Here is a 27,450-nt window from a genome sequence, read left to right as displayed (position 1 = left end):
TCCGTCACTCATCCATCACATAGTCAAGCATGCTATGATATCACCGGCGTGCAGCCCATCCTTGAGGCATCCTGCCATGACATCAGCGCCTACTGCCAGGTGGGGGGTGTCTCCCTCGTTCATATGACCCATTAACTCACCCCTTCTTGTGGGCCAAGTGAACTCAGGACAGTAACCTTATCCTGGACCTTGAAACAGATGCAGGCTGGTCTAAGGAGACACACTGAAGCAAAAAGTGAGGCGAGGGAAGTTGTGCAGAGCAAAGCATGTGGTAATGGTCAGTTAATCTTTTAGATGTGGGGGAAACAGCGTCACACTGAAGTGTGAAGGGTCTGGAAGGGATGCAGAGGAACAAACAGATTGCAGACCATGTGTCTATGCCACAGTGAAGTCCTAACTGTGAAGATGAGTCACACTGCTGTGAGAAAAGTGGGAGAATAAAAGGAAGTGTTGATGGTAGTTCAGTCAAATATCTTGTGATAAGGGATCGTTTTGTGGTCCACTGTAATTAGGAGGAAGGTGTGATGTAAAAAAATATTTAAGATAGGTCACATACTTGAATACTCCTTAAAAGGACGCTTGAAAAATTCCTACCTTAGTTTTAACTGCGCGGGTGAAGGATGTAGTAAATAAATGGAAGAAATTAGCTATTCTTTACCCTTTATTCCAAAGTTGTTCAAGTACTGGGGTAAATTCAGTGGAACAAGAAAGAAAATAATGATCCATTTTTGGCAAATACGCACAAATCAACTTTCTTTATGGATTGACAATTATTTCACAGAGGGATAGAGTTACAAACTGGTAGAAGAAGTCAGTGCTAATGTTACTGAATGAGAGATTTTTTCATGGTACTACATTTCTTTGCAAAGATTTTGTTATGTGTACCTTGTGGTTTGTTGGCATGTTTCAATAACTACAATATCATTATCGGAAACCCTCTGTGGCATGTGTCACTTACTGGCAGGCAAGAGAAAAGATTACACCATCCTATTTGTCTTGGGGTACAAATTTGGTGATTTTGCTTCTGTCTATCTAAAAATCTGATTGATTGGAATCCCGGAGTTTCAGGAGTGCACAAAAAAAGTTATTACAAAACCCCAAGGTTTTTTAAATTTTTTTTATTTTGCAAAACATAATTTGGTCAAGACTGTGAAATATGTTTTAGGGAGTAAACATACTAAGAATAGAAAAAAGACAATAAATTATTCTAATTTTGGAGCCTCATCCTTTCTGTGTTCACATAGAGGTGGAGTTAGCGGTGGTATCATAGTTTAATTCCATTCAGTATATTTATATAGCGCCAATTCACAACACATGTCGTCTCAAGTCAAGTTGATTCAATCGAATCATACAGATTTCAAGTCAGGTACATACATTTCAACTGATCCTAATTATCAAACAGCACAGCCAAATTCAGTTTATTATTCAAATTGGTTAAAAAGTTTTTCTATGTAAGGAAACCCAGCAGATTACATCAGTGTTGTCAGTGACTTGCAGCATTCACTGGATGACCATGTAGAAACAACAGACAGTCGCTTGCTTTGTTATGCATCAATCACTCATACTGTGCATGCATGAGGCGACAGTGGAAAGGAAAACTCCCCTTTGACAGGAAGAAACCTCCAGCAGAACCAGGCTCGGTGTGAGCAGCCATCTGCCACAACCGACTGGGAATTTGAGAGAACAGAGCAGAGACAAAAAAAACAACACAGAAGCACTGATCCAGGAATACTATCTATGTGAAAGAAAAGTGAAACCTTAAAGGCAGCAGCAGTTTCTTTAGTTGTTTCATCTAGGAGAGAAAGACAGCTAAGCAGATGAACTCTGAGCCAGTTTTCAGGTCTAGAGTATGAAAGAGAGCACATACAACAGTAAGAGATCTGCCAGTAGCTATGTCTAGGAGAGAAACGGTTAAACACTGAAAGACAGGGCCAAGTGTATCATCTGTAGAAGAGTTGTTGGCAGAAGCAGCCATTTGGGCCTGTTTTCCAACACTGTGGTCCAGGAAGGTTTACATTTACTGCTGAAACCATGCATTTTTGATTACATTGAACTTCAGGGGAAAATAGACTAATATCTACTTTGAACTTGAGTTCTACGCTATTCTACCAAAGAATTGTTTAAAAATGCTGAAGCTGAGTCGTGGAAAAGCCAAGACAGAGTTCAGAACCTAAATTTATTGTTGTAGAAGTCATTTCTTAACAGGACACCCACTGTTATCTAAAAGTTTCAGTTGCTCTTTGTAGTAGATGCCTGAACTACTCCTACAGCTTTTACAAGACTGATAAGCTGTTAGTGGAAAGTTACATGCACATTTTCTTACTTGCATTTATGTAGGAACAAAGGAGACATACGAGACACAAAGAAGTGTACAATTTTGAATGATATTGCTTATAAATTAAATTAATATTTCTGCTACTGTCATTACTGGGCTGTTTTAAACTAGGTGCAGGACTCAGTGAAAAGCTGTTTCAGTCTTTGACACTAATCATAACACATTTTGTGTTTTTTAATGCAAATTAACAAATGAATCTGATCTGCACAACCATGTCATATCAACAAAATTTATCCCAAAACGTCAAATTAATTGTATTTATTATGATTTATTGTATTTGTTAAAATGTTGTAAAATATGCAGTACTCACCCCTTATATCCATTTACATTTATTACTTTTTTGCCCTCTGGCATTTGTGAAAAGGTACACTTGTATTTAAATTTAATGTAATAGAAATGAGGGCTGAAATACCATGCAAACCAGTTCTTTGTGTCATTCCTTTGCTGCTGTCCTCTTTTTGGGGACCCATATTGCCATCCCAGCTGGACTTTGTAGAGGTCAGTTTGTTAAACATGGTGTGTTCACTCCCGGCCATTTTGCCCTGCAGGTGGCCAGGAGCTCCCTGCTGAGCGCTAGAGTATCCTGAATCACCACATTAGCCCAACAAAAGAAGCAGATTAGACAACCTGGGAATGCTGGAGAAGCAGAAATGCCTGCATTCCTGCTGAGTTACTGCATCCCTTTGTCAAACCACTTTCAGACTGTACACCTGTTTATTTAGCCAGCTAACACCTACTTATGTACGTCACACAGCAACATTTTTACTTGAAAAAATAAGTTGAGTAAATAATGTGCATCTCAAAAAATCATGACCAAGGTTATAATTTCAGTAATTACAATTCAAACAGTGATACTCAGAGATTTTATAGATTCATTAGAGTATTTCAGCTACTTTTGATGATCATGTCCCACAGCTAATTAAAACTCAACGACCAGTTTCTCTAAACATACTTTTTTTTTTTAAACCACAGAAATACTGTGTTTATGGTCTAAACAACAAAAACACTGATGACTCGACCCTTGTCCATCAATGGTCATGACAGCCCCCACAAGGAGGGTAAGCCACAACATGGCTGTTCACAGAGTGCTGTATCCATGGAAAGTTAAGTGCAAGGAAAAGGAGCAGTAGCAAAGTGTCATGATGGGTTTTGGTGGTAGGACCCAAATGCAGGATGAGTGGAGTTGGTGAAAAGGTTTAATAGAAAATAAACCACCTTACAGCTGACCAGGCACAGGGAAAACATAAACTGAATGAAAGCAGGTGCATGAAAATCCAGGCAACAGACATGGAAGAACTCAAGACTGCACCAGGGCAAAGACACAGGATAGGTAGCATGACGACAATGGGAGCAACCAGTGGAGAACAATGTAAACCAGAGAGCTTATAAACTGAGGGAAGTGATGTGAGAACCAATGAGCTGGGAGAGGAGCTAATCAGGAGAATGTGAAACAGCTGGTGACCAGGGATGCAAGAGAACTGAGGGAGAGTGATCAATTAACACAAATGAGCAAGGAGAGCATGGAGGTGACCAGAATACAAGAAAACAATAACTAGGCAAAGAACATAAACAAGAACCAGATCTATCAAAATATAACTAAATGTATCTAACACCAGAACACAGAAAAACAACAAAACTAACCAGATGGAATCTAAAGAACCAGAAATGAACAGAAAAGCACTGGCTGAGCAAAAAGTAAACAAATACAAACCTAACAGACAGATCCTGAGTAGGGATTGCAGCTGGAATCAGTGCTTCAAGACACAGACATAGAGTATATAGGACATGGCCCACCACTAACATGTCCCTTGTGTTAAACCACTCCTGAACCATAGACATCAGTAGCATTTGAAGAGCCTTATTCCACCAAACTGGTTCCAGTGCTGAACTGGGGCTAGTGTTTACTTAGCACCAGTTTGTTATGTTTCCACTGTGTTAAACTCTCACCATGACCCCAAAGAACTGGTGCTAACCTTGCACCAGTTTGCTGCTGGACCAGAGGAAAGAACCGCTATAGGCAAGCTCATGAAAAGCAGCCAATCAAAACGTTTTGAACTCCAAATTTAAAACTCAAGAGTTTTAGTTTTGTAGCTGTTAAATTTAGAACAACAAAACCCAGTAGCAATAATAAGATGTTGGATTAGCATCAGAAAAAGACAAACTGCCTGTCTTCAATCTTCCTGTAATTTATTTTGAAATCACCAATCACAGAGTTTAAGTAAATAAATGTGCCACTTACATCTGTTTATTTTCCACTAAATCCAATAAACACCATTTCAGACACAATTCTTTAACATTGTCTGCTATTTTCATTTTTCTCTAAAAGTTGTGTTAAGCAACTGCTTGTTGCCTAAAACAGCGCTGATAAATGAAGGTGGTGATAGTAAGGCATCTGTTTGCAGGTATGCTGGGACAAATAATGTGATTTGTGTACCTAAACTGTCCCAATGCACAACAGTCATCCTCATCTCTTATTCTTCACTGAATAAAATAGAGGGAAGTTCAACCATTAACTGGATGAGACATTTATAATGATGTAATGATGAGGGTCCAACTTGGCTCTCAAGTGGTTAAAAAGCAAACCAGTTCTTTTGGAGAACCAGTTAGGAACTGGCCCCAGCCCTAGCTGAGCACTGGAACTACTTTGATAGAAAGCCCTGTGTGTCATGGTTTGGTGCCTTTCTGGGACCCAAGTGCTGGCATACCAGAAGCAGAAATGGAATGAAAAAAGGTTTAATGAAAAACACAGACATACAGAAATGGCACCAAGGGAATCTAATAAGAAACAATGAAAACCAGTGATCTTAAATACAGACGGTTGTGATTAGTGACATGAAAACCAGGTGAGTCTAATCAAGAGAATGTTGAACAGCTGAGGAGGAGTACTGAGCAGGGGCACTGAGGGAAGGAAACTAATTAACACAGATAACACAGTGGGGGCTGAACTTAGACACAAAAGGATCTGCATATCAAAAGGAAAGAAAATCTAGCATTAACACAAGAGAATAAACTAAAAGGCGCAGAGGAAAGAGCACAAGACATTAGTAAGACACTATACACAAAAAAATGAACCTGCGTAGCAAGACCCTTACCAAAATAATACACAAAGGATAAATGTCTTGAATATGGTAAGATATTACTGACAATAATAACCCAGAAATGATCTGAAAACAAAAGCAAAAAAAAAAAATTTTAAACAAAATAAACAAAATTAAACATTTGAAATATATCATTTTGTGTAACAAATCTGTGTAATATCAGTTTTTATTTTTGAGTTAAATTATTTTTGAGATACACCTATACAAATGTTACGAGCATTTGAAAGAATGAACTGTCAGACTAATAGTGTGCTGTATTATGTATCCTGGATTTTAATTCTCCCCAGGAAACTGAAATAAATATTCAAAGAACAAAAGGAAGCTCTTTATAAAAAAATCTTCACTGAAGGGATTTCTTTTTATGTTTTGATCAAGCTGATGGACGCAAACAAACCTGACCCCTCTTTGAGCTCAGAATTTATCCAGCAGAGACGAGAAGAATAAGAGTTGAGGGTGGAGCAGATTGAAAACTTCACAGCACATTTTGTCTGGAGTGAGAAATCAATAATCTTGCTTTTATGTGAACTTAATGGAAAGGAACAACTCAGAAACCCTCACAAATGGTCATTAGTGGTTATACTTGTTCTTTCACTGCAAAAAGAAGAGAAAGCAAACTGATGCCTGGGGTGAAATGAAAGGAAAAACAGACCAAAAAGATGTATTCATTGAAGAATCCTGATGCTGTACAGGAATTTTCTTTCCATTTGGGAATAGTAACAAGAAATATATATGGAAATATAATTTTTTTTCCCATGAATATTTAATATTATCGACATGTTAAAGGAGAGAGCACAATGTTGTGCATTGTTTAAAACCTGTAGAAGTTTTCAGAGACTTGCTAATCAATAAATCATAGTGTCTGACGTGCTGCTGCATCAAAAGCTATGAAATTTGTAGTCAGCTGGGCTGGAGCCAAAGCGAAAGAGAAGAAAGAACTACATTGACCGTCTGAATCAAAACATGAAAGAACAAAGCTACTCTTGGGGGGAAGTATTGATTGAAAGCCACAGTGAGGTGTGAAGAGTTCAGGTGGATGTGAATATGGATCTGAGAATCTGTATTTTGCTGGGACAGATGTGCAGGTTATTTGGAGGTGAAGGGTTATAGGTTCAGACACACAGCAGCTGCAGAAGGTTTTCTGAAATTTATCAAAAAGTTACACCTTTTGGATTTTTCTTGATGTGTCAAAACAGAATTTTTTTGGTTGAAGTTGCATTGTCTACATGCAATTAAACCCACCTTTGTCTTCATTCTCTGGACCTTGTGCTGACATATGGTATTGAGTGTAAAGACATAACAATATTTTCTCATAACCCTGTCCTGTCTGACCATTTCTTAATAACCTTTGAGTTTAATTTAACCGAGTACTCCACACCTGAAAGAAAATTTCATTGTAGTAGATCATTATCAGTCATTGCTGTTACAACCTTTAAAGAATCTGTTCCACTTTTGATTTCCTCATTATCACAGAAAAGCACAGTGGAGGGCAATCATTTTGTTTTTTCCCCTTCACAAATTGATTCTCTTGTTCATAGTGCTTCTTCATCAATGCGTGATGCATTAGACAATGCAGCCCCCTTGAAAAAGAAGGTAATCATTCATAGGAGGCAGGCTCCATGGTTTAATTTAGATCTGCGTACTTTAAAGCACAATGTTAGAAAATTGGAGAGAAAATGGCGCTCTACACACCTAGAGGATTCCTATTTAATCTTGAAAAATAGCCTACTGTTGTATAAAAAGACACTTCACCAAGCTAGAACAGTTTATTTCTCATCATTAATAGAAGAGAACAAGAATAATTCTAGGTTTCTCTTTATCACAGTTGCTAAACTTACACAGAGTCATAGCTCTGTTGAGCCATCCATTCCCTTAGCAGTCAGCAGTCATGACTTTATGGGATTCTTCTTAAATAAAATTGATTCTATTACAAATAAAATATTTGACATACTTCTGAAGATGATTACTTCATCCTCAGCAAGTGAGACAACATTGGACGTAACTGTAGAACCTGATCTGTGTTTGGACTGTTTTGATCCTGTGGAGCTTCCTGAGTTATCAGAAATATTAGCTTCATCTAAACCTTCAACTTGTATGTTAGATCCAATCCCAACCAAATTATTTAAGGAAGTGTTCCCTCTGATTACCAGCCCCATTTTAGATATGATTAATCTATCTTTAGTAAATGGATATGTACCACAGGCTTTTAAGGTAGCTGTAATTAAACCTTTACTTAAGAAACCTTCGCTTGATCGAGATGACTTGAAAAATTACAGACCTATATCCAATCTTCCATTCTTATCTAAAATTCTTGAGAAAATAGTTGCTAATCAAATGTGTGAGCATTTACACAGCAATGACCTGTTTGAAGAGTTTCAGTCAGGCTTCAGAGCTCATCATAGCACTGAAACAGCTCTGCTGAAAGTCTATAATGATATTCTTATGGCCTCAGATAATGGACTTGTGTCTGTTCTGGTTCTGTTAGATCTCAGTGCTGCATTTGATACAGTCGACCATAATATTCTCTTAGAAAGGCTGGAATATGTTGTAGGGATCAGGGGAACAGCGCTAGGCTGGTTTAAATCTTATCTGTCTGACAGATTCCAGTTTGTTCATGTAAATGATAAATCATCTTTAAACTCCAGGGTTACTTGTGGAGTACCACAGGGTTCAGTACTTGGGCCAATTCTCTTTACTATATATATATATATATATATATATATATATATATATATGCTTCCAGTAGGTCAAATTATCAGGCAGCATAGGATACATTTTCACTGTTACGCTGATGACACTCAGCTTTACTTATCCATGAATCCTGATGAGCCCAACCAGTTATTTAGACTACAAGCAAGGGGGAGTCAGGTTTAGCCTAAACCGGCTCAATTATGGTTGAGGTGCAAACACACTCTCCATTTCTGCTACCTGTGTGACCCCTTCTCTTTTACGATGGTTGTGATCAGCCTGACAGAGACAGGTATCCCAATCCTTGTGGTTTTTAGTATTACAATGACCATCAGTGGGACCCTTTGTGGGGTGCCTTGAGATGACATTGTTGTAAATAAGCGCCGTTTAACTAAATAATCTGAACTGAAACTATCTGTGTAGTTATACTGCTATAGGCTTAGGCTGCTGGAGGACATAATGACCACTTTCACCCTCTTCGCTACATTCTCACACTACTCTCCAATTTTGCATTATTTGCTGTTATTTCAGCTTTTAACTTTGTTCTCTCTCTTTTCTCTTCCTAGAAGCTACACCTGGCCTGACTCTGTGTCTACCTGTGACACCTTTCTTGAGAGGGGAATCGTCCGAGCTTCTGCTGGCAACAACTTAATGCTCACCCTCTACCGATGATCCACATAGCCCTGTCTTTTAGTGTTTAACCCTTTCTCTCTCCTAGACATGGCAATTGACTGAGCTTTTACTGTAACAAACTCTATGTGCTCTCTTTCAGACTCTAACCTTGAAAACTGGCTCAGAGTTTATCTGTTCTTTCTTTCTAGGTGAAACGACTAAAGGAGCTACATCCATTAACATTTACTTTTCCTTCCCATAGAAAGGACTCCAGGATCAGTGCTTCTTTGTTCTCTTTGTGTCTCTGCTCTGTTCTCTCAAACCCCCAGTCGGTCGTGGCAGATGGCCGCTCATACTGAGCCTGGTTCTGCTGGAGGATTCTTCCTGTTAAAAGGGAGTTTTTCCTCTCCACTGTCGCTACATGCGTGCTCAGTATGGGGGATTGCTGCAAAGTCAACGCCAGTGACTGTCCACTGTCTCTACATGCTCATCCGGGAGGAGGGAATGCTGCAAGTCACTGACTGGATGCAATCTGCTGGGTTTCCTTAGATAGAAAAACTTTTTATCCAATTTGAATAAAAAGCTAACTCTGACTGCACTGTTCAATGGTTAGGATTAATTGGATTGTTTGTACCTGACTGTTGTGAAGTGCCTTGAGACAACATGTGTTGTGAATTGGCGCTATAATAATAAAACTGAATTGAACTGAATTGAGCTGTCTGTACATGCTCATTCGGGAGGAGGGAATGCTGCCAGTCACTGACTGGATGCAATCTGCTGGGTTTCCTTAGACAGAAAAACTTTTTATCCAATTTGAATAAATAACTGAATCTGACTGCACTGTTCAATGGCTAGGATTAATTGGAATGTATGTACCTGACTTTTGTGAAGTGCCTTGAGACGACATGTGTTGTGAATTGGCGCTAAATAAATAAACTGAAAAAATTAAATAAACTGAATTGAATTAAATGTCCTTTTATGAAGGATTTGAATGCCTGGAGGAAAGCATCTGAAGACGTTAGATTCTGTTTGAATTTGATTATCTAAATTCTCTTCCACTTGAAAGGGGACCCTTCCCCTCTATTAATAATTTACATTTTATTACTTATCCTCCTCATTGTGGCAGGCGTGCGCTTTGATGTGAGCCCTGTTGTTTTATCAGTCCAGTACTATGTATTGATTGCTGGGCCGATAGGAGTACTATCAAAGGGATTCCTCGTGGGGCAGTCAACACTGGGTCACCTCATACTCCTGGAATGTGGTTGCCCCAGCTCTCTCACTGTCACATCTCTCTCCACATCCCATTTAGCACTGATTATATTTGGTTCATCCCGCCTGTATGTTGCCTGTTTCGGGTAAATATTCACAAAAATAACAAAGCTGTTCAAATGACATCATCTCAAGTAGAAGGACGAGACGTAAACAACACTGAATTGAGGCCCTCTAAAGGAAGCTGATATAGCTGGGTAGACTGGTTATTCTTCATTGTCTGCTGAGTCTCATGTTCTGACTGAAGATTACAGTGAATGATGATCTCATTCATAATGCTCATTACTGTTCACTGGAGATGTTTATTGCCATCTGTTGGCTTCAGTAAATGAAAAAGATATAAATTGTTGTCAAGGTAAATCAAAGAGTGGGTTTCTTTGGGATTTCCGTCTAAAATCTTAGCCAGAAGTAAACCTATGTTAGTCACGCATGAAAAATGAGAAAAACGTTTTAATAGTTTTCCAACGTTCATAAACATGACAGAAAATATAATTTCAGAAGAATTGTAGGCTTATGATCCAGTGGTTCAGATTCAATTTCACAACAGTAAAAACTAACGTTTCCTTGTACCATCATAGTAATAGACATTTTAGAACAGTAAGACAACATGAGCTCAAAATTCACACTTCAACCACTAGATAGGGAGTGCATTGAAGTTTGGATTTTACGCGATAAAGTCAGATGCGTATCACCGACACCAACCTAAGAATCCAATATGGCTGCTATGTGTGTAAACCTTAGCTTGACAAGACAAACATCGGATGGTAATATTTCATTACATTTTTCACACATAGTGCCATTCAACCTCAGTTAATGAGCATTTTCCTTTTGGTTTTAAACAAAATGCAAAAAAGTGATGTTATTAGCCTGTATTGCTAGTAGTAGTTAGCTTGCTAATAAGCACGTTATCACACTCATTTTTAGGCTTGCAACTGATTTAGCTGGATTTTAGTGCAATTCCCAGAGCAGCGTTCCGACTTTAGAGGAAAATAGAACTCAACATAAGTAGCCACCAGCACTTGCTCTTGGTCACTGTTGTTCGGTTCAATTTTTTTTTATTTTGAACACGTCTCTATGTTAAGGAAAAGACCACTAAAAACCACTAAAGGTAATCCAGGCATTTGTACCAGTTTTATAATCTTGGGTATAATTTATCTAGCAGCCTGTTTCTTGGTTGAATCTTTAAGATGTACTCAAGTCTAATTACAGTTAATATACTGAATCCCAAATGAGGCTACAGTCCCTTTAAAGACCAGCCGTAGAATGTTATCTGACACAGACCTTTCAACTAAACACAAAGAGTCACCATAATAAGTGCATTCTATTTATCCAAACAGAAAGTACAGTTAGTTTCCACTGCTGAACACTTAGAGACAGTTAGCTCCAGTATGCTCGAAGTCAGATGTCTATCCATCATCAATATTCCATAAGTGAAGCTCAGCGTAAAGAACCAACCTGCTGGTGGAGCTGCTGCTGTTGCTGATGACTTGTTGAGCCTGACTGACAGCACCTTTGTTTTCTGTGTATTAGGCAATCTGACTTCATCAAGGTCCAAAAGGGGGTTCACGTAACACTGACTAGAGGTCAACCCCCTGGCATACACCTCTGTCCACAGGCCATCCAAAAGATGGGGCATGAAGTACTGCAGACTGAGACCACCATCCCCTCCACCCTTAATTCAATCACACAAACATCTCTGCACAAAACACACAAACACATATGACCGCATGCTTGACACACACTCAGACCAGCGTGTAAATTTTTAATGGAATATACATTAAGGAGTGTTTCTGGACTGATATGTTTCCCAACAGCTAATATTTCAACATACTCTGCATCAGATCCAAACTCAACAATTGATTTTTCCGAAAGCATTGCTTTTATGGAATGAATAATTAAGAGTTATAGCTTGTGAGACTTCTCTAACTCATGTTACATGTTACATCACAAGGTTTCACAAGATTTTTGAAAACAGAATAACAAAATGGTGAAAATTCAAAAGGTTTAAGGATCGGATTCAATGACTGTTGTTTAGCACTCCAGTGTTACTGTGCATGGTGGAATGTCAAATGATTTTATTTGACATTTATTATACTTATTCTGGGAGGATTAGGTCCATGTGTACGTGCCTGTAGATTACTTTCTCTCATGGTCTCCTGTCTGTGATGAGAAATGGGAGACAGCAGTGTCTGAGGTCAAAGTCATTACCTGTCCCCACTTAGGGTCAAATTACTTTATTTTATTTCTTGTTAACTGGTCTACCAAGTGTATAGAACTGTAGATCATGTAGAAGTTCAAGAAACTGATTTCTGAACTATTTCTAATATGTTTTGCAATGCAAGAAGAATGAATAATTGAGACGTATATCTAAAGATATTGTTATCTTAATGCATTGCTTTCATTAAAAACTAAAACAGCAACATCATATCACACTACCATCAACATGTTGATGTGATGTTATTTTCCTGGAATGTTAGTTTTATCCCAGATGTAACTGGGTGTACAGTTTTTGGGATTATTACAAATGTTTGTGCTAAATGTTAGACCAATTCTTTTTGATCAACTGTGCTTTTTGCCATGAAACTCACAATGGATGACATTTTTCCTCATTCACTTTTTTATTGTTAAATCATGACCACTGACCTCAACTGAGGCAAGGGGAACTGGCATTTCTTTATATGTTGTTCTAGGTTATTTTGTGACCTGGATAAGTTGTTAATGACGTCTTGGACTAATTTTCGTTGGCTAGCCTCTTTTGGGAAGGTTTACCACTGCCCCATGTTTTCTCCATTTATGGATAATGGCTCTCACCGTGGTTTACTGGAGTCCCAAAGCTTTCGAAAAGGCTTTATAATCGATTCTTGACTAATTCATGTCAGTGACTTTGTTTCTTGTCTGTTCTTCATTTTCTTAAGATTAAGACACGGCATGTGGCTTTTTGAGATCTTTTAGTCTACTTCATGTAGTCAGACAGGTTCTTGCTTGAATAATTTCTTGATTGTAGTGATTGGCCACCAATGAACCCTGGCTGTGGTTGATGTAATTAAACTCAACACCCTGAAAAGAATGTGGTTAACCACAGTTAATTCATGATTTAGCATCAGTACATCAGGTAGTTTTGGAGCCCTTAATAAATGAAATCATCATTTGAAAACCGTTTATTTGTATTTACTTCAGTTGCCTTTGTCTGTATGTAGGGAAAATGTTATTTGATAGGACTGTAAAGCTAAACTGATGGCTAAAACTGCAAACTGCAGTGATTTTCTGCAACCCAAGAACAATGTTTACAGTTATTAGAAGCTAACACATAAAAACTGAAAAACAATCAGGGCATAAAAGATGTCCATGCTGATTCACAGCTTGAAGAAACAAGATATTGCTGCGTTTTTTTCTTTTTGTTTAATAGCCCCTGCATCTTTCAGGAGGGTCTCATGTTTCAGTTGGCGGGAGTCCTAGAACTCGACAAACAAGTGCTGGATAATTATCTGCACCAGTGTTAAGTACAAATTGGGCACAGCCAACCCTTGAAAGGATTTGTTGAAGCAGATCAGATGCAAGAACTCCACGGGAGCCAGTAAATTATGCCAACAACAAAAGTAAGTCCACAAACAATGTGCAGAAACAAAATCAAAAATAATTCTACTGATGAAGCTTCCAGATGAGTGAAGACTGTTATATTCTATATACCCTTTCAAACGAATGACATTCAACAAGGATATGTTGTATTGAGCAGCCTAAAGTCATATTTGATGTCCAACATCAGACTGCCTACACCTGAGGAGTGGGACATCTTGATGACTCTACGCTGATCACCCCGCAACAAACCCGTAGATGTTGTGAGGATAAAGGATTAGCCTCTGTTTGCTTTTGCTCTTTTTTTAACCAGAAACTGCTGAAAAAAGAGGATCTCACATGAAAGCACCAACTTGCTGAGAAAGCATAGAAATGAGGTGCTACCTCTCATCAAAGAGGTTGTGTCACTTTAAGCACTCTTCCCAAACTCCAATTGACAGGGGGTGCTAATATGTCACTGCTGTTTGTCCTTGCAGGTGTCAGTGGTTGTGTGTGGGAGATGTTTTTTTTCCCCTGTCTCTGTGTGACTGCATGGCATATCAGGTAAGGTTTCTGTCTTCTCTTTGCATTGTTGCTTGATAATGAGGTGTGATTAAATATGAATGCTAAGTGTTTGGTGGCGGCAGCCCAAAGCTGAAACCAGATCCAGTAGGGCCCACAGGCAGCATAATTAGTAGCTGATGATAGATGCCATTAATGTTGCTTTTGCAGACACCGCTTGCAGGTCTCTAAGCCAGACCACCATGGAGAAGCAGGCTTGATTTGTGCCATCCACAGTTAATTAACCTGCAAGTAAATAATTCGAAATACAACTGTAGTGAGTCTTCAGCATCGTAAAAGATGGAGCACTAATCAAAATCAGGCTTTTCTAATTGTTTAATGATCAACAGTGGTTAAATATTAAGCCATTTGTCACTTTTATTTGATCTCTTTTTATTATTACTTCTAGGGATTTTGTGTTGAAAGCATGACGAAAATCCTGTGGAAAACAATATCAGCATTTCAAAGTGTTGAAAGACCAGTGTGATGCCTTTTATGGTGGAGAAAAGCCCTTTGTGCACGCCTGAAGGGCTGTGTTTGGATTTGAGGGTGCTTTGGATTGTCATATCCCTGGTGTGAGATTGACTCATTCATGGTGAGCAGTCTTCATCATCTGCCTCTGTACTGCGAGGCTGTGGACACCGCTGTGCTGCTGCACTTCAGAGAGTCATGTCCACAGCTGTAAGGACATGTCTACTTTGAGCTGCCGGGGTTTAATATGTGCAGCAGATTAAACAGGGGGTCCTGTGTAAAGGCTGGATAACCAGTCTGCTCTCCCACGCTGTTCTCCAGTCTTATCTGCAGCCTGCATATTTGTGCATGAGTGTTTCGATAGCTGCCATACATGAACTCTTATCTTTCTTAGTTAAAAAAGCAGCTTCACACACTACTCCAAATTTTTATTGGAGATCAAGACAATAGGCTCTGGATTTGTAGCTATTTTCTGGCTCTGATTTCTGGTAATCATTATGATTGCTATTAAATCTGATTTCAGATGTTCAACAGCCTTTTAGACATAAACACATATTTTCTATTACACATTCTAATAAAATATAAATGGACTATGTTAGTAATGCCAAGTCCACATGTATATCACAGTGAAATGTTTTAAATATGTGCCGTTTTCTCATCTTTCAACTTAAAATGGTTAAGAGGGACAAATTCAGTATGGAGGAACAAAATTATAAGTGGCAGCCACCAAAAGTCTGAAATGTAATCACAAACAGTAATTCACAAGTCATGCTAAAATGCTTGTTTTTATCTGTTATGCCAGATATTCATTAGAGAATAACACCTGGCAAACCTGACAGATTAAGATAATAAAATTTGCTTCACATCAGATCTGCATTATTCTGTTGTTACTTGCACATCCATTTTTATATTCTGATAAAAAATATTGTAGGACAGACTTGTTTTTTCTTTTTCATTTACCATGAAAATTATTTGGAAAAATTAAACCAGTTTTATCGACCCTTTGTTTGTAGAGCCTTGCAAAAGTATCCTTTGTCCTGCTGAAAGTTGAATCTCTGCTTCATTCTCGATTCTTTTGTGGCCTCTATAAGGGTTTCTTCTGAAGAAGCCCCTTTCTGAAGACATTCTGTTATGTTCTTCATTTTATGAAGTACCCTTCTTGCACATTCTCTAGAGCCTGCAGAACAGTCCTCCAACCAGAGCCATTCTTCTGTATCAATTTGTTCCAAGCTTTGTTGCTGCTACCCCAACAGATGATGGCAGAAAGGACTGCGCACTCCACTATAGACATATAGAAGATCTGCAACATCTTGCTCCAAACGCTGAAAAACTTAAGCATCTTCAAGAGGCACAGTCTGCACAAGTATTTATATTCCTCCACTATCTCCACTTCTTCCAATATGATCAAACTAGTGATTGACATACTCTTTCTTCTATCCACAACCATCCACTCTGTTTTGTTCACATTCAAGTTGAGATGATTGTACCCACACAATGCCACAAAGTGGTCCACCAGCTCTCTGTCCACCTATGATCCACTCTACAACTGTAGAGTCATCTGAGTATTTCTGTAGATTACACTAGTCTGACTCGAAATGGTCTGAAGTCTGAAGTGTATAGAATGAAAAGGAATAGTGAGAGCACAGTCCCCACCACCAGGTCAGACATATAACTCTTCAGTCTCACAAACTGAGGTCTGTTTTTGAGGTAGTAATTAATCCAGATGATTGTTGAGACCTCTACCTGTGCCTTCTGGAGTTTCTGATGCAGTAAATCAGGCTCAATTGAGATGGATGCACTGTAGAAAACAAAGAACATTATCCTTACAGTGCTGCCTGTTTTGTTTAGCTAACAGAGCTGTTGTTGAAGCAGGTGTATGATGGTGTCTTTCACTATAAACCCACCACAACCATTTCCACAATATGATGCTGCTATCACCACACCTATAGTGTTTACAAGGAAGGAGCACACTTAGCTTTTCCACCAGATAATCCGTTTTACATTAAATATCTTCACATTAATGAGCTACTTTTTTTGGGCTACCATACAAATCCAAGTAAAATACATTCAAGTTTGTAGTGATAATGTGAAACACTTGAAACAATTTCAAGAGGTATCAGTTCTTAGCAAGACACTTTAATTTTTCTCTCCCAAAATGTAAAAACTTTCTGAAAAGCTGGCTATGTTGGTGCTACAATTTCGCAACAAAAACCTTAGTGTGTTTCCCAAATGCTGAATCCAGAGTTTTGTTATCAAGACTGTGAGTATGTAACATGATTTCACTTTTGCATAACATTTCTCCACAATCACAACGTATCTCTTAGTACCCTTAGGACTTTGCAGCTGCTTCCCTGCATTAAGTCACTATGAGCATACAGAGGTTTTCTAGTGCTGTTGCATCTATAAAAATGTAGTGTTGTGAACTTTTGAAGTTAGGAATTAGCAAAGGTTGGTGGATATGACAAAAGTGTGCACACCTTTTCCTAATTCACAAAATATGAACTCTTGAGGGATATATAAACCATGAATATAACATTCACTCTCAAAAACAAGAGGCTTTTTATCTGAGCGAGTTAGTCCTGCAATCTGCAGCTAGACAGGGATGTATGATTACTAGACAACCCTAACAAAAGGTGGCAATTTGTATCTGCACTCTCAGTTACGGGAGCAAGATCAAGTGTTTCATAACTAGCCCCTCCTCCACAATGTCTAAAAGAGCGACAAAACCACCCCTCCCCACCACCTCACACATACTACATTATTCAATGTGTTCTCACCTAACTTTTGAGGGGATGCACACTAGGTGAAGATCGTTTTTATTTCTTAAATGCATCAATATGGCATAAAGTGGAAAGATTAAAAAATTGCTCAAAGCTCTTTCCAAATCGGAATTAACAAGCAGCCTGAGAATTAAACTCATATTACCCACAGAAATAAGAAATTACTAAAGTAATCCTCCTTTAGTCAACAGGTCAGTGCTCCAATATGACTGCAGCCATTCAGTCTCCAGTAACCGGTTTGCCATCAGGACGCAGCTGCCATGGAACAAAGAACACTCTGGTGTTCAGACAGTATGTGTGTATTCGAAGGACACATGTGCATGACGCGACCAAGTGTACAGAGAAGAAGATATCAAAGGCGAAGATTTGGCTTTTGAGGTTACCGAGCAAGTAGGACATGTGATTGTGCCTTTTGTGTACGTGTACGCCTGCATCTGTGTGGAGAGTGCCTGTATCTGTCTGCGGTAACAGCTTTGTGATGTAACATTTACCGATGCCTGTCTGCCTCTCCTGGGGTTCTCAGGCATCTATGGGAATTTGTTTATAACCAGCTGATTGCATAGAACAACTACTGGTCAATGGTTATAGTTACAAGCACTAGAAAGAAAGTTATTTTACCAGTTTTCCCCTAAAGCTACCTTTTTAAACATTTTGACAGAATGCTGAATACCCCTTTCACTTGCTTTATAAATAAAGATGTTAAATTTATTGTGTGCATTTCCTTTCTACTCTGTAGAACCCCCTTTCGCTGCAGTTAGCCACATGTTTAGGGGTATATGTCTACTAGCTTTGCACAAGAGATGATAAACGACTGAAATGAACATCCACCTTTGCAAAAAACAAATCTCAAGCTCAGTCAGACTGAATGGAGGTGTCTCAGTTTTATTGCATTGCCAAAGATTCTGAATTGGATTTTTGTCTGTACTTTGACTGAGTCATGTGATCTAAACCATTCCGTTGTAGCTCTTGCTGGTTCGTTGTTTTGTGGAAAAGTGAAGCTCTGCCCCAGTCTCAGGTCTTTTGTCAGCTCTGACAGGTTTTCCTGCATGATTGCCTTGACTTTAATTCCATTCTTTGTCCGATGACATTTGACCAGTTTTCCCTTCCCTGCTGAGAGACACATTCCCATAACATGGTACTGCCACCACCATGTTTCACTGTGGGGGTTGTGTGGTCAAGTTAATATGCAGTGTTAGATTTCTTAATTTGTTATCAGAGCAGCTTCTTCCACAAACGCTTTATGTTTGTGGGTACCCTACATAGCTTGTGGCAAACTGCAAACAAGAACAGCTTTCTCTCAGTTTATTTCTTGCCAGTTTTTAACAAAAGCCAGAGTAGTGGGTTGTGTGACTGACAGTTGCAATGTCAACAGGTTCTCCCAACCTCTGCAGCTCCTCCAGGGCTACCATGGACCTCCTGGCTGCTTCTCTGATTAGGGTTCTCCTTGCCCAGCCTGTACGTTTAGGTGGCTCACCGCTGGATGTCTTGGGAGGTCTGCATTGTACAGTACTCTTTCCATTTTTGAATGACGGATTGAACAGTGCTCAGAGTTTGAACAGTGATGTTCAAAGCATGGGATATTTAAAGCTTTTTAAAGATGTTCAGTTGGTTGCGCTGGATTTATTTAGAAGGGTTAGAATAAAGGGAGCTGACTACAAATTTGTGCCACATTTGCAGATTTTTATTTGAGATTTTTTTAACATATAATTTTGCTTCCACTTTAAAAAAAAGCATGCACTACTTTGTCTTTCTCTATGATATAAAATACCACGTTGATCTTTATGGCTGTGAAAGGCCCTGTAAAATTCCATTTGAATGAACAGATTATGAACATTTCTTGTAGATTTTCCGAAATGTAACTAATCATATTTCATATTCTCCTTAATGATATTCTCTCTTTCTTAAACCAAGAACATGACAGATTTAAATTCATGTTTCACCAGAAGAGTGTTTCAAGTGCAACACTAAATTCATCCATGCATAATTAATGTAGCAAAAACCTTCCTTTGTGCCTCTCTGAATGCTTCCTACATAATTCCTGCAGCATCTCAAACACTAGTCACATGTTATTGCATGTTAAAAAATAAGTATGGTATGTTATAAATGTGTGTATCTTCACTGATACAGCATTATTTTGGTTTAAGTCTTGGAAAGTAAGAATCTACTGAATAATAAACCATTAAGATCTTTTCCTTTCTTACTCCTCACATGAAAGGCTTTTGTCCCTACAACAATGGACAGGATTCACTTGTAGTTATAGGTGTTTCTTGCTGTTTTCTCAAGTGAGAGACATATGTAAAAAAAAAACAGGAGGGGGGGATGCTTTGTTTAGCCACAGTACAAAAGAAAGCTGCAACTAATACTCCCACACCATTAAACGTTTTGTTGTTTACAGTAGCCACTTATGCAAGAGGCAAAGCATCAAATATCACGAGGCGGGAGGATATCTTTCCTTCTTTTTTCCCTATGCATCCCCACCTCTTTAAAGAAGCTGCAGGTGGAACAAAGTCCAAAGTTAGTCGTCCATCTAATTAACTGGTGAAAGAGTAGGGGGGCAGGGAGCTTTGACTTCTCAAGTAGCTGAATGGTGGGACATGATCTCCCAACTGAACCACAGAGAGAGAGGAAAGCACAGTTAGGGGGGCAGGGTTGTTGTGAGAGAATGCAGAGAATAGATGACCTCTGCTCCAGCTGTCCCCGGGTTTATTGATCAGTACGACAGCGCTGGCAGGAGGGGAAGATCACCAACATCTGCACTCCATATCAACATGCTGCAATCAAGCCAGCACAGACTACAACTCACACTGGGCTGACTGCAGCATGAACTTTAAGTAACAGTTTTGTTATAAGAAGAACCCCACATCAACTGTAATCAAATAATGTTTATAAAGTTTAACTTAAACAAAAATGTTTTTGGTTGTTATCTAGTTTTATATACAAATTAGCCATAACATAAGAACCACCTGATTTAAGATTTGGAGAAACTCCATTGTTTTTTTAAAGTCATTTGTTTATTAATGTGCGGGCTGAGGCTTTATTACTCAAGAGTGCTAGAGGCTGCAAGGGAGTGTTGGTGAGTTGTTTGGGTTGTGACTGATGTGCAAAAATATTTTGCTGAATGGTAAATGAGTTTGCATCTACAGGAAGCACTTTCCTGCATAGCCTTATGGGCTCAGCAAGATGAAGTGCGGTATTTACCTGTAAGGGGTTTTAATGACATTTACAGAAACAGGACCTTAACATGTACCCTGTCAGTAATGTTTCATTGTAATGCAATCAGTTCTACTTTTCTTTGCAGTGTTTTTGTGACATAATAAACTTCAGGGTTGACATTAAACCCCAACTTGCTTATAAGACCAACTGCAACTTGTTGTATCAACTATATCTGTGTCACAAACCTGTCAAAACTAACGGATATGTTTTCTGCTGCAGGTGCCTTATTATACTGATCAAGATCTAGGTCTGTCCCAGATAAATTTAGGTCATTACCACCAGACATAAACAAAAAGATGTCAGTCTATTATTATTAGTTTTATTATTATTATTATTATTAATATACATGCAATTGGTTGTTTTTAACCAGAACACCAGACATTGTTTCAATTAAATTGCTCTGTTCAGTATAACAGAATAATGAATACCATGTTACAGCCACAAATTAAAATGTACTACAGTGTAATTTAGTGTAAAAATGATGCATTGTTTTTAAAATGTTCCACAAATAAAAATCTTTAACATGGATTTGCAGAGTGCACAACTACTGATTTACATGTCAACAGATCTCCACGCATACGTTGTGGATCTCTGCAGTTCCTACAGGGTTACCATGGGCCTCTTAGCTGCTTATGTGGGTAATGCTCTCCTTGCTGCCCTGTTAGATTAGTTGGATGTCTTGGTAGGAACGCAGTTATACCATACTCCTTCTATTTTCGGATGGTGGATTGAACATCTGTAAGATACCTAAAGCTTGAGATATTGTTTTATAAAAGAAGAATTCACCACAACTTTCTACCTGACCTGTTCCTTTGTCTACTTGATGCTGTTTGTTCACTAATGTTCTCTAACAAACCTATGAGGCCTTCTCAGAACAGTTGGATCTATACTGAGATTCAATTACACACAGGCTGGCTCTGTTTACCATTTAGGTGTCTATTGTAGACAATTGCACTGGAGTAGGAGAGTAAGGGGGCTAATACAAATAGACACCACCAGATTTTTATCTTTAAAACAAATGGAAAACCATGTTTTATTTTCCTTTCCTGTCACAAGTATACTCTACTTTGTGTCGGTCTATACATAAAACCCCAATAAAACGAGTTGAGGTCTGTGGTTATAATGTGACAACATGTGAAAAGGGGTTATGAATACTTTTGCAAGGCGCTGAGCTTCGCTCTTGGATGCAGTGAAACATGTTTATTTACAGCATTTTGAATCCTTGAGTCATTCCACGTTTATTTACATTTTGTTTTAAAGGACTTTAAGAAAGTCAGCCACAGCTATCTAGATTTAAATAATCTTTAGAAACCCAGAAAGGCTGGAGAAATATTGATCAAGATCACTCTACAATCTTAAAACAAAGTCTTATTACTTGAAAACAAAGTATAAAGAAATGAGAGATGGTTTAAAGGTTTCTTTTTAACTGCACTGACGGTAAAGCATTCAGATTTCGTTGACATCTGTCAGTGTAAAGCAGAGCTGTAGACGGTATACGCGTGTGTAAATACACCCTCCAGATGACAGCAACTCGACAAGGCTCTCTAACCACATTTCAGTAGTCAGTAGTAGCGTGAAAGCCGTCTTGTGCTCGGGGGAATTTCCCGTCCACGTGTCTGAATACACGACAGAGAAGGCGGGATATAAACAAAGGCAACCATTGGTCGAAGGAGGCCTCTGTGTGCACACCCCCTGCTGACAGAGCTGTAATAAAACTGACGTCAAATAGACTTGTATCAGTTCCTTCTCGCAGTATGGAAGTAGCCGTGGAAGTGGAAAGGATTAAACTCGCTTAATCTTGGCAGGATATTGAACTTTCCTTCAATTTTTTTTTAAACCCCTACTCTTCTGTGCTGGTGAGACAGGTATTAAAACGAAGCCAGGCTTTGCGGTAAGTACGTAAGAGACGGGTATAAACTCTACATGCGCTTTCCAGCGGCTGAGGAAGAAGCAGATAAACAATCCGCCGTCATCGTAAAAATAACATTTTTTTTTTGTTTCGTAACATTTAGCATGTTATGACACGTCGGTGCGTCTCTGTTAAAAAAAAAAAAAACAACCTGATCTTGTTTAACGCCGACTGTGATTGTTTGAGGAGGGTTGAATTAAACCGGCTCCTCCCGGCTTTCACATGTCCGCCGGTGAATGAGCCCCGCGCCGCAGATTGCTTCTGGTAAAATGTTACGACGCAATATTAAACATCTGGAAGCGTGTAATAGCACATGTTCTACGTTATATACTTCACATTTGTGTTATTCCGCTCTTGTTTATAGGTTCAAAATACATTTTCACTAATTTATAGCCATTTTCTCACAGACACACACATCTAGCCTGGATTTATATTATAATAAGGTTTAACTTTTTTTTTTTTATATAAATTGTTTTTGTAACTAAAGATCTTTTCTTACATTACGTGTGTCCTGCAGCCTTGTTGTGTGCAGTTGGGTCTTGTGAGGCTGTGTTGTATAAACACTGTGTCAATAATAGAGCTGCCTCACTGCTTACAGCCACCAGCCAGCCTCTATTTATTGCGTCTGCAGCAGGGGGAGCCACTGCCTGACAGAAACACACGGAGCTCTGCCTGGGCAATGGAGCAAAGCAACACAATAGTGTTTTTTATTTTTTATTTTATTTTTTTCAAAGCCTCTGTGTTTGTCAAAAAAGCATTAAGCTCTGCTCATGCAGCAGACAGACTGAGCTTTCTACTTATGTTTGGTTGAAGAAATCAAACCCCCCTTCTTCTAGTGGAGGCCAGGTCAGGGAAAGTGTCCTAGGATTTTCCTCAAGGACTGTCATTACGCTTTTGCTGTGGACCCTAATTTGGAAGTGTGGTAGTATTGTAACCCTGCATTAAAACTTAATGGTGGATTTGGGTTTTGCCCAAGAGGCGGCTTGAATTTGAGGCATATTTTGATAACTCTTTGACCCATTGACTTGCACCATATCATTGACTTCGGAGAGATTGCCAAGTTCTCCTTGAGACTCTTGCCACACTCTTGTGGTAAGATTGGCTTAATTCGTCCTAATGGTTTTTTTTGTTTTTTTGCTGCATGTTTAAATGTCAGATGAAATTTGTAATCATTTAAAAATGCAGAATCTTAGTGAAATTATTGATAGGACAGTTAATTAAGAAGCCCAACAAGAGTGAGTGAAAGAGAGAGAGTTAAACTCTCTTTTGTGTAACCTTGCCTCGACTGAGTCGGATAACCGCAGTGAACTGTGGTTACATCAGTGAGTGAGTTGAACAGAGTCATTTGTTTAAATTAGTCCCGAGCCACAAATGATGGCAACTAGCGTGTTCACTTACTTTTCCCTAACTCAATCTGCTGGGGTTTTAATTGATGTGTTTACAAGACCAAGAAGTTATCTATGATAATTCATGTAGGTTAGACGGGAGAGGTTTATGATATAGACAATAAAGTGCACAGTCAGAGGGGTTGGGGTGTTCTACATTGAACAGAGATTTTTTAAAACACTGTGTGAAATTTATGAGACCTTTTATTGTAGGTTTTTTTCAACGCTGTTTAGGCATTAGGGTAGCTTTAGATTGAGAGAAGCATAAAAGCAGAAAGCATAGAGTGCATTGATACATCTATCTATCTATCTATCTATCTATCTATCTATCTATCTATCTATCTATCTATCTATCTATCTATCTATCTATCTATCTATCTATCTATCTATCTATCTATCTATCTATCTATCTATCTATCTATCTATCTATCTATCTATCTATCTATCTATCTATCTATCTATCTCTCTATCTATCTATCTATCTCTCTCTCTCTCTCTCTCTATCTCTCTATCTATCTATCTATCTATCTATCTATCTATCTATCTATCTATCTATCTATCTATCTATCTATCTATCTATCTATCTATCTATCTATCTATCTATCTATCTATCTATATATCTATCTATCTATCTATCTATCTATCTATCTATCTATCTATCTATCTATATATCTATCTATCTATCTATCTATCTATCTATCTATCTATCTATCTATCTATCTGTACTACTCCCTGAATAAGAAGCATACCCTGGGCACCATTCATGCAAGAAATAAACAAAAATTTATTTATTTTACTCTCAATGGCAGATTCAAAAGAAAAATATTTTGCCTAATTCATGTTTTTTCTCAATCTATTCAAGGCTGCTCTTCTGTTAGTGCCCCCCGTATGGAGGATGAGGAGGATGATGTGTTTGAGCCAGATCCCAGCTGCTGGCGCACGCCCTTCAGAGAGATAAAGTGTGAAGATCGGGGCACACAGACGCCCAGTCCTGGCCTGGCACCGCACAACGGTATGCTGCCCTGTGGAGTCGTGGAGGAGCCCAGACCACTATTCTACGGTAAGCTGGTGATGTGTTGTACTTTAAAAGAAAAAGGGGAACAGCGCCTTGTGTTTTGAGAACCAGAGGTATAAAACTGAAGCACACAATTATCACGTGCGGCTCACTGTGAGAATTGTTGAACTGTGTTGCTGCACTGTCTCACCCCTTGGCGCCTGATGGTTGTCATTACACCTGCTTTTATGGTCTCTATGCAGTCTACCCAGCTGCTTTGTTATTCAAAAGGCGCCAATATGACTGAAGACACGTGGCAGAGATGTTCACCTGTGCTGTTCAGACTACTGATTATCAGTGATAGCAAAGTTACACAGGCACCATATACAACAGTCATACCAAAGTAGCTACAAAACAACTGACTGACCCTGACATGTGTTAGTGTGTAACTTATAAAACTATGATGTGTAATAAAGCTACAGCTGGAAAGGCTTGTTCAAGCTAAGTGACTCTGATCAGGGCTGAGTAGATGTTTGTTTTTGTTCTAAAAAGAAGCCTGGCATGTGTCATTGCTGCATTTGGATTGTTTCAGTGACCATATGGCTGTTTAAGATTATAATAAGTATCGGCCTTGACATTCAACAGGTAACGCAGGTTTTCGATTGCACTTCCCAGCACATTTCGAGCTTGTCAGAGATTTTGACGCGAGGCGACCAGAGGAGCAGAACAGGATGGAGCATTTACCCCTGGACCAGCCAGCTGCACTCAGCTTGGAGGCCTGCATTGGGCAGAAACTTCAGCTGATAGGCGACCAGTTTCACCGGGAACACTTACAACAGGTGAGGGAGAAAGGATGCAGCCTAACTAAGAGTCACTTTACTTTACATTTTACTTGATGCTGACACAGCAAATTCATGCTAATTAGATGGAAAACAGAAGCTGAATTAGTGAAAGGAAATCCAAATTCCTGTGTATGTTTAGAAAATGTTTAGGGGGGTATTTTGCACCCAGTTATGAAGTGGATACACAAAAGTTACGTTTTAAAGTAAATTTCTGTATTTACTCGTAGTTTAGGGTCAGGAAATGTGGTTATGGTCTTAAATAAATAACATTTATAAGACGGAGGTATTATGGTTTGATCAGGTGTCTTAATCTGTCGTATTTCATTAGAGTCAACTGACTGAAACAGGAATTAGCAGCAACATAAATGAAAATAAGGTGTAATACAAACCTTTCAGATAATAACATACTAATAAACTACATTATGCTAGAGAGTTAAACATTCAATACATTTTACCCCTATAATTTGTAAAAAATACAAAGAACATGAACTAATATGCCATGGTTTACATTATACATTATAACAGAAATTAAATTGGACAAGGAGTCAACTGACCTCAGACTAAAGTTCCTGCATTTGTAACACCAACTATACATTTTAAAATTTTTGGGTCTAACCCGACAGAGGTGCATGTAGGGTCAAAAAAAGTTTGCTCATGTTTATTGTGTTTACTCTGTGTTTGTTTTGGAGAGGCTTTGCTCAGGCACAGCTTCAGCCCTGTGCCTCACTGCCTCCATCTCTTGTTCCCTCAGCCCACAGATTCAGGACAGCCCTTCCCCCACCTAGCCCACCGGCACCAGGCCCTTACCCTGCCTCCTCTTCCTGTTTATTTCTCTCTCCTTTCCCCTGTTTCCCCAGTATGCTGTGAAGGCAAGTGGCATAGAGGATCCCTCACTCAAACAATACAAGCTGTCCACATAGTGTGCGCTGCTTCTGCATGGGGTGTGTTAAATCTTTAAAACTTTACAATAAACGTATAGTTTCTGTCGAGTTCAAGATGTACACACATATGTAATTGAACATAAACACATTTTGGTCGGTGCATAAAAAAAGCAGAAGTTGCAGAAGTAGATAAACATGTTGTAACCCGAAGCTTAGCACATGCGCCCAGAGGGGAACAGCTGTGGTTCCGGGGAGCCTCCAGTCATCCCTGCACTCTGCAACAAGCAGCTACAGTATGAATAAGGGGTTAAAGCCATAAAGATTCATAATGGCTGAGGTTTTTAAATTAAACCTCAAAATACTTAATTAACAACCATCTTCAGTCTTTTTGAAAAAAAAAAATGGTTCCTCCCTGTCTTGGATACTCCAAAACCTCCCATTTTTAACCTCACAATATGAGGAGTGAGACTGTTTTCTTATCAAGTAGAGGTTATTTATGATATCACTGCAAACATGACTCATGAGAACTGGCGAACACACACAGAGAACCAGACAGTCAGACGGTAGTTCTGCTGTAAAGCGTAATTGTGGCCGAGATGTACTGACGCACAACTTAGACTGGACTGTGTCAGGGGATGAGGAAGTGGCTTTTGTCCCCTCTTACTGTTGTAGCAAACTGTAGAGAAAACAGTCAGAGTGAAAAAAGACCTTGTAGAGTCACATCCTGCATGCACATATTGTGAAACTAGTGACTTACTATGAGAAAAATAGTTTTGTGCTTCTACCACGATTGCTGAGTCAATTCTAATCTTCAGACAGTTTTGCAATTGGAGTATAACTTTTGTTCCTTCACTATGGTTTTG

General features: G+C 38.9%; 1 protein-coding gene across 4 annotated transcripts in view; it reads left to right on the top strand.

Moving 5' to 3' along the window:
• Positions 1–22,329: 22,329 nt before the first annotated feature.
• LOC124855901 (bcl-2-modifying factor-like) overlaps positions 22,330–27,450 on the top strand; it is a 53,117-nt gene continuing 47,996 nt past the window's right edge. For 2 of the 4 annotated variants that reach the window (XM_047346046.1, XM_047346047.1), the window contains exons 1-3: positions 22,330–22,467; positions 24,733–24,930; positions 25,510–25,703. In XM_047346046.1, the coding sequence (XP_047202002.1) occupies positions 24,759–24,930; positions 25,510–25,703 (366 nt within the window). In that variant the 5' untranslated portion in view covers positions 22,330–22,467; positions 24,733–24,758. Of the gene's footprint in view, positions 22,468–24,732; positions 24,931–25,509; positions 25,704–26,457; positions 26,648–27,450 lie in introns of all 4 variants that reach the window. The other 2 variants (XM_047346045.1, XM_047346044.1) reach the window with 2 other exon arrangements.

This window comes from Girardinichthys multiradiatus, chromosome 19 (assembly GCF_021462225.1).
Source record: "Girardinichthys multiradiatus isolate DD_20200921_A chromosome 19, DD_fGirMul_XY1, whole genome shotgun sequence".
NCBI lineage: Eukaryota > Metazoa > Chordata > Actinopteri > Cyprinodontiformes > Goodeidae > Girardinichthys > Girardinichthys multiradiatus.
Note: the sequence above shows the minus strand (reverse complement) of the source record. Positions and strands in the feature narration are given on the sequence as shown.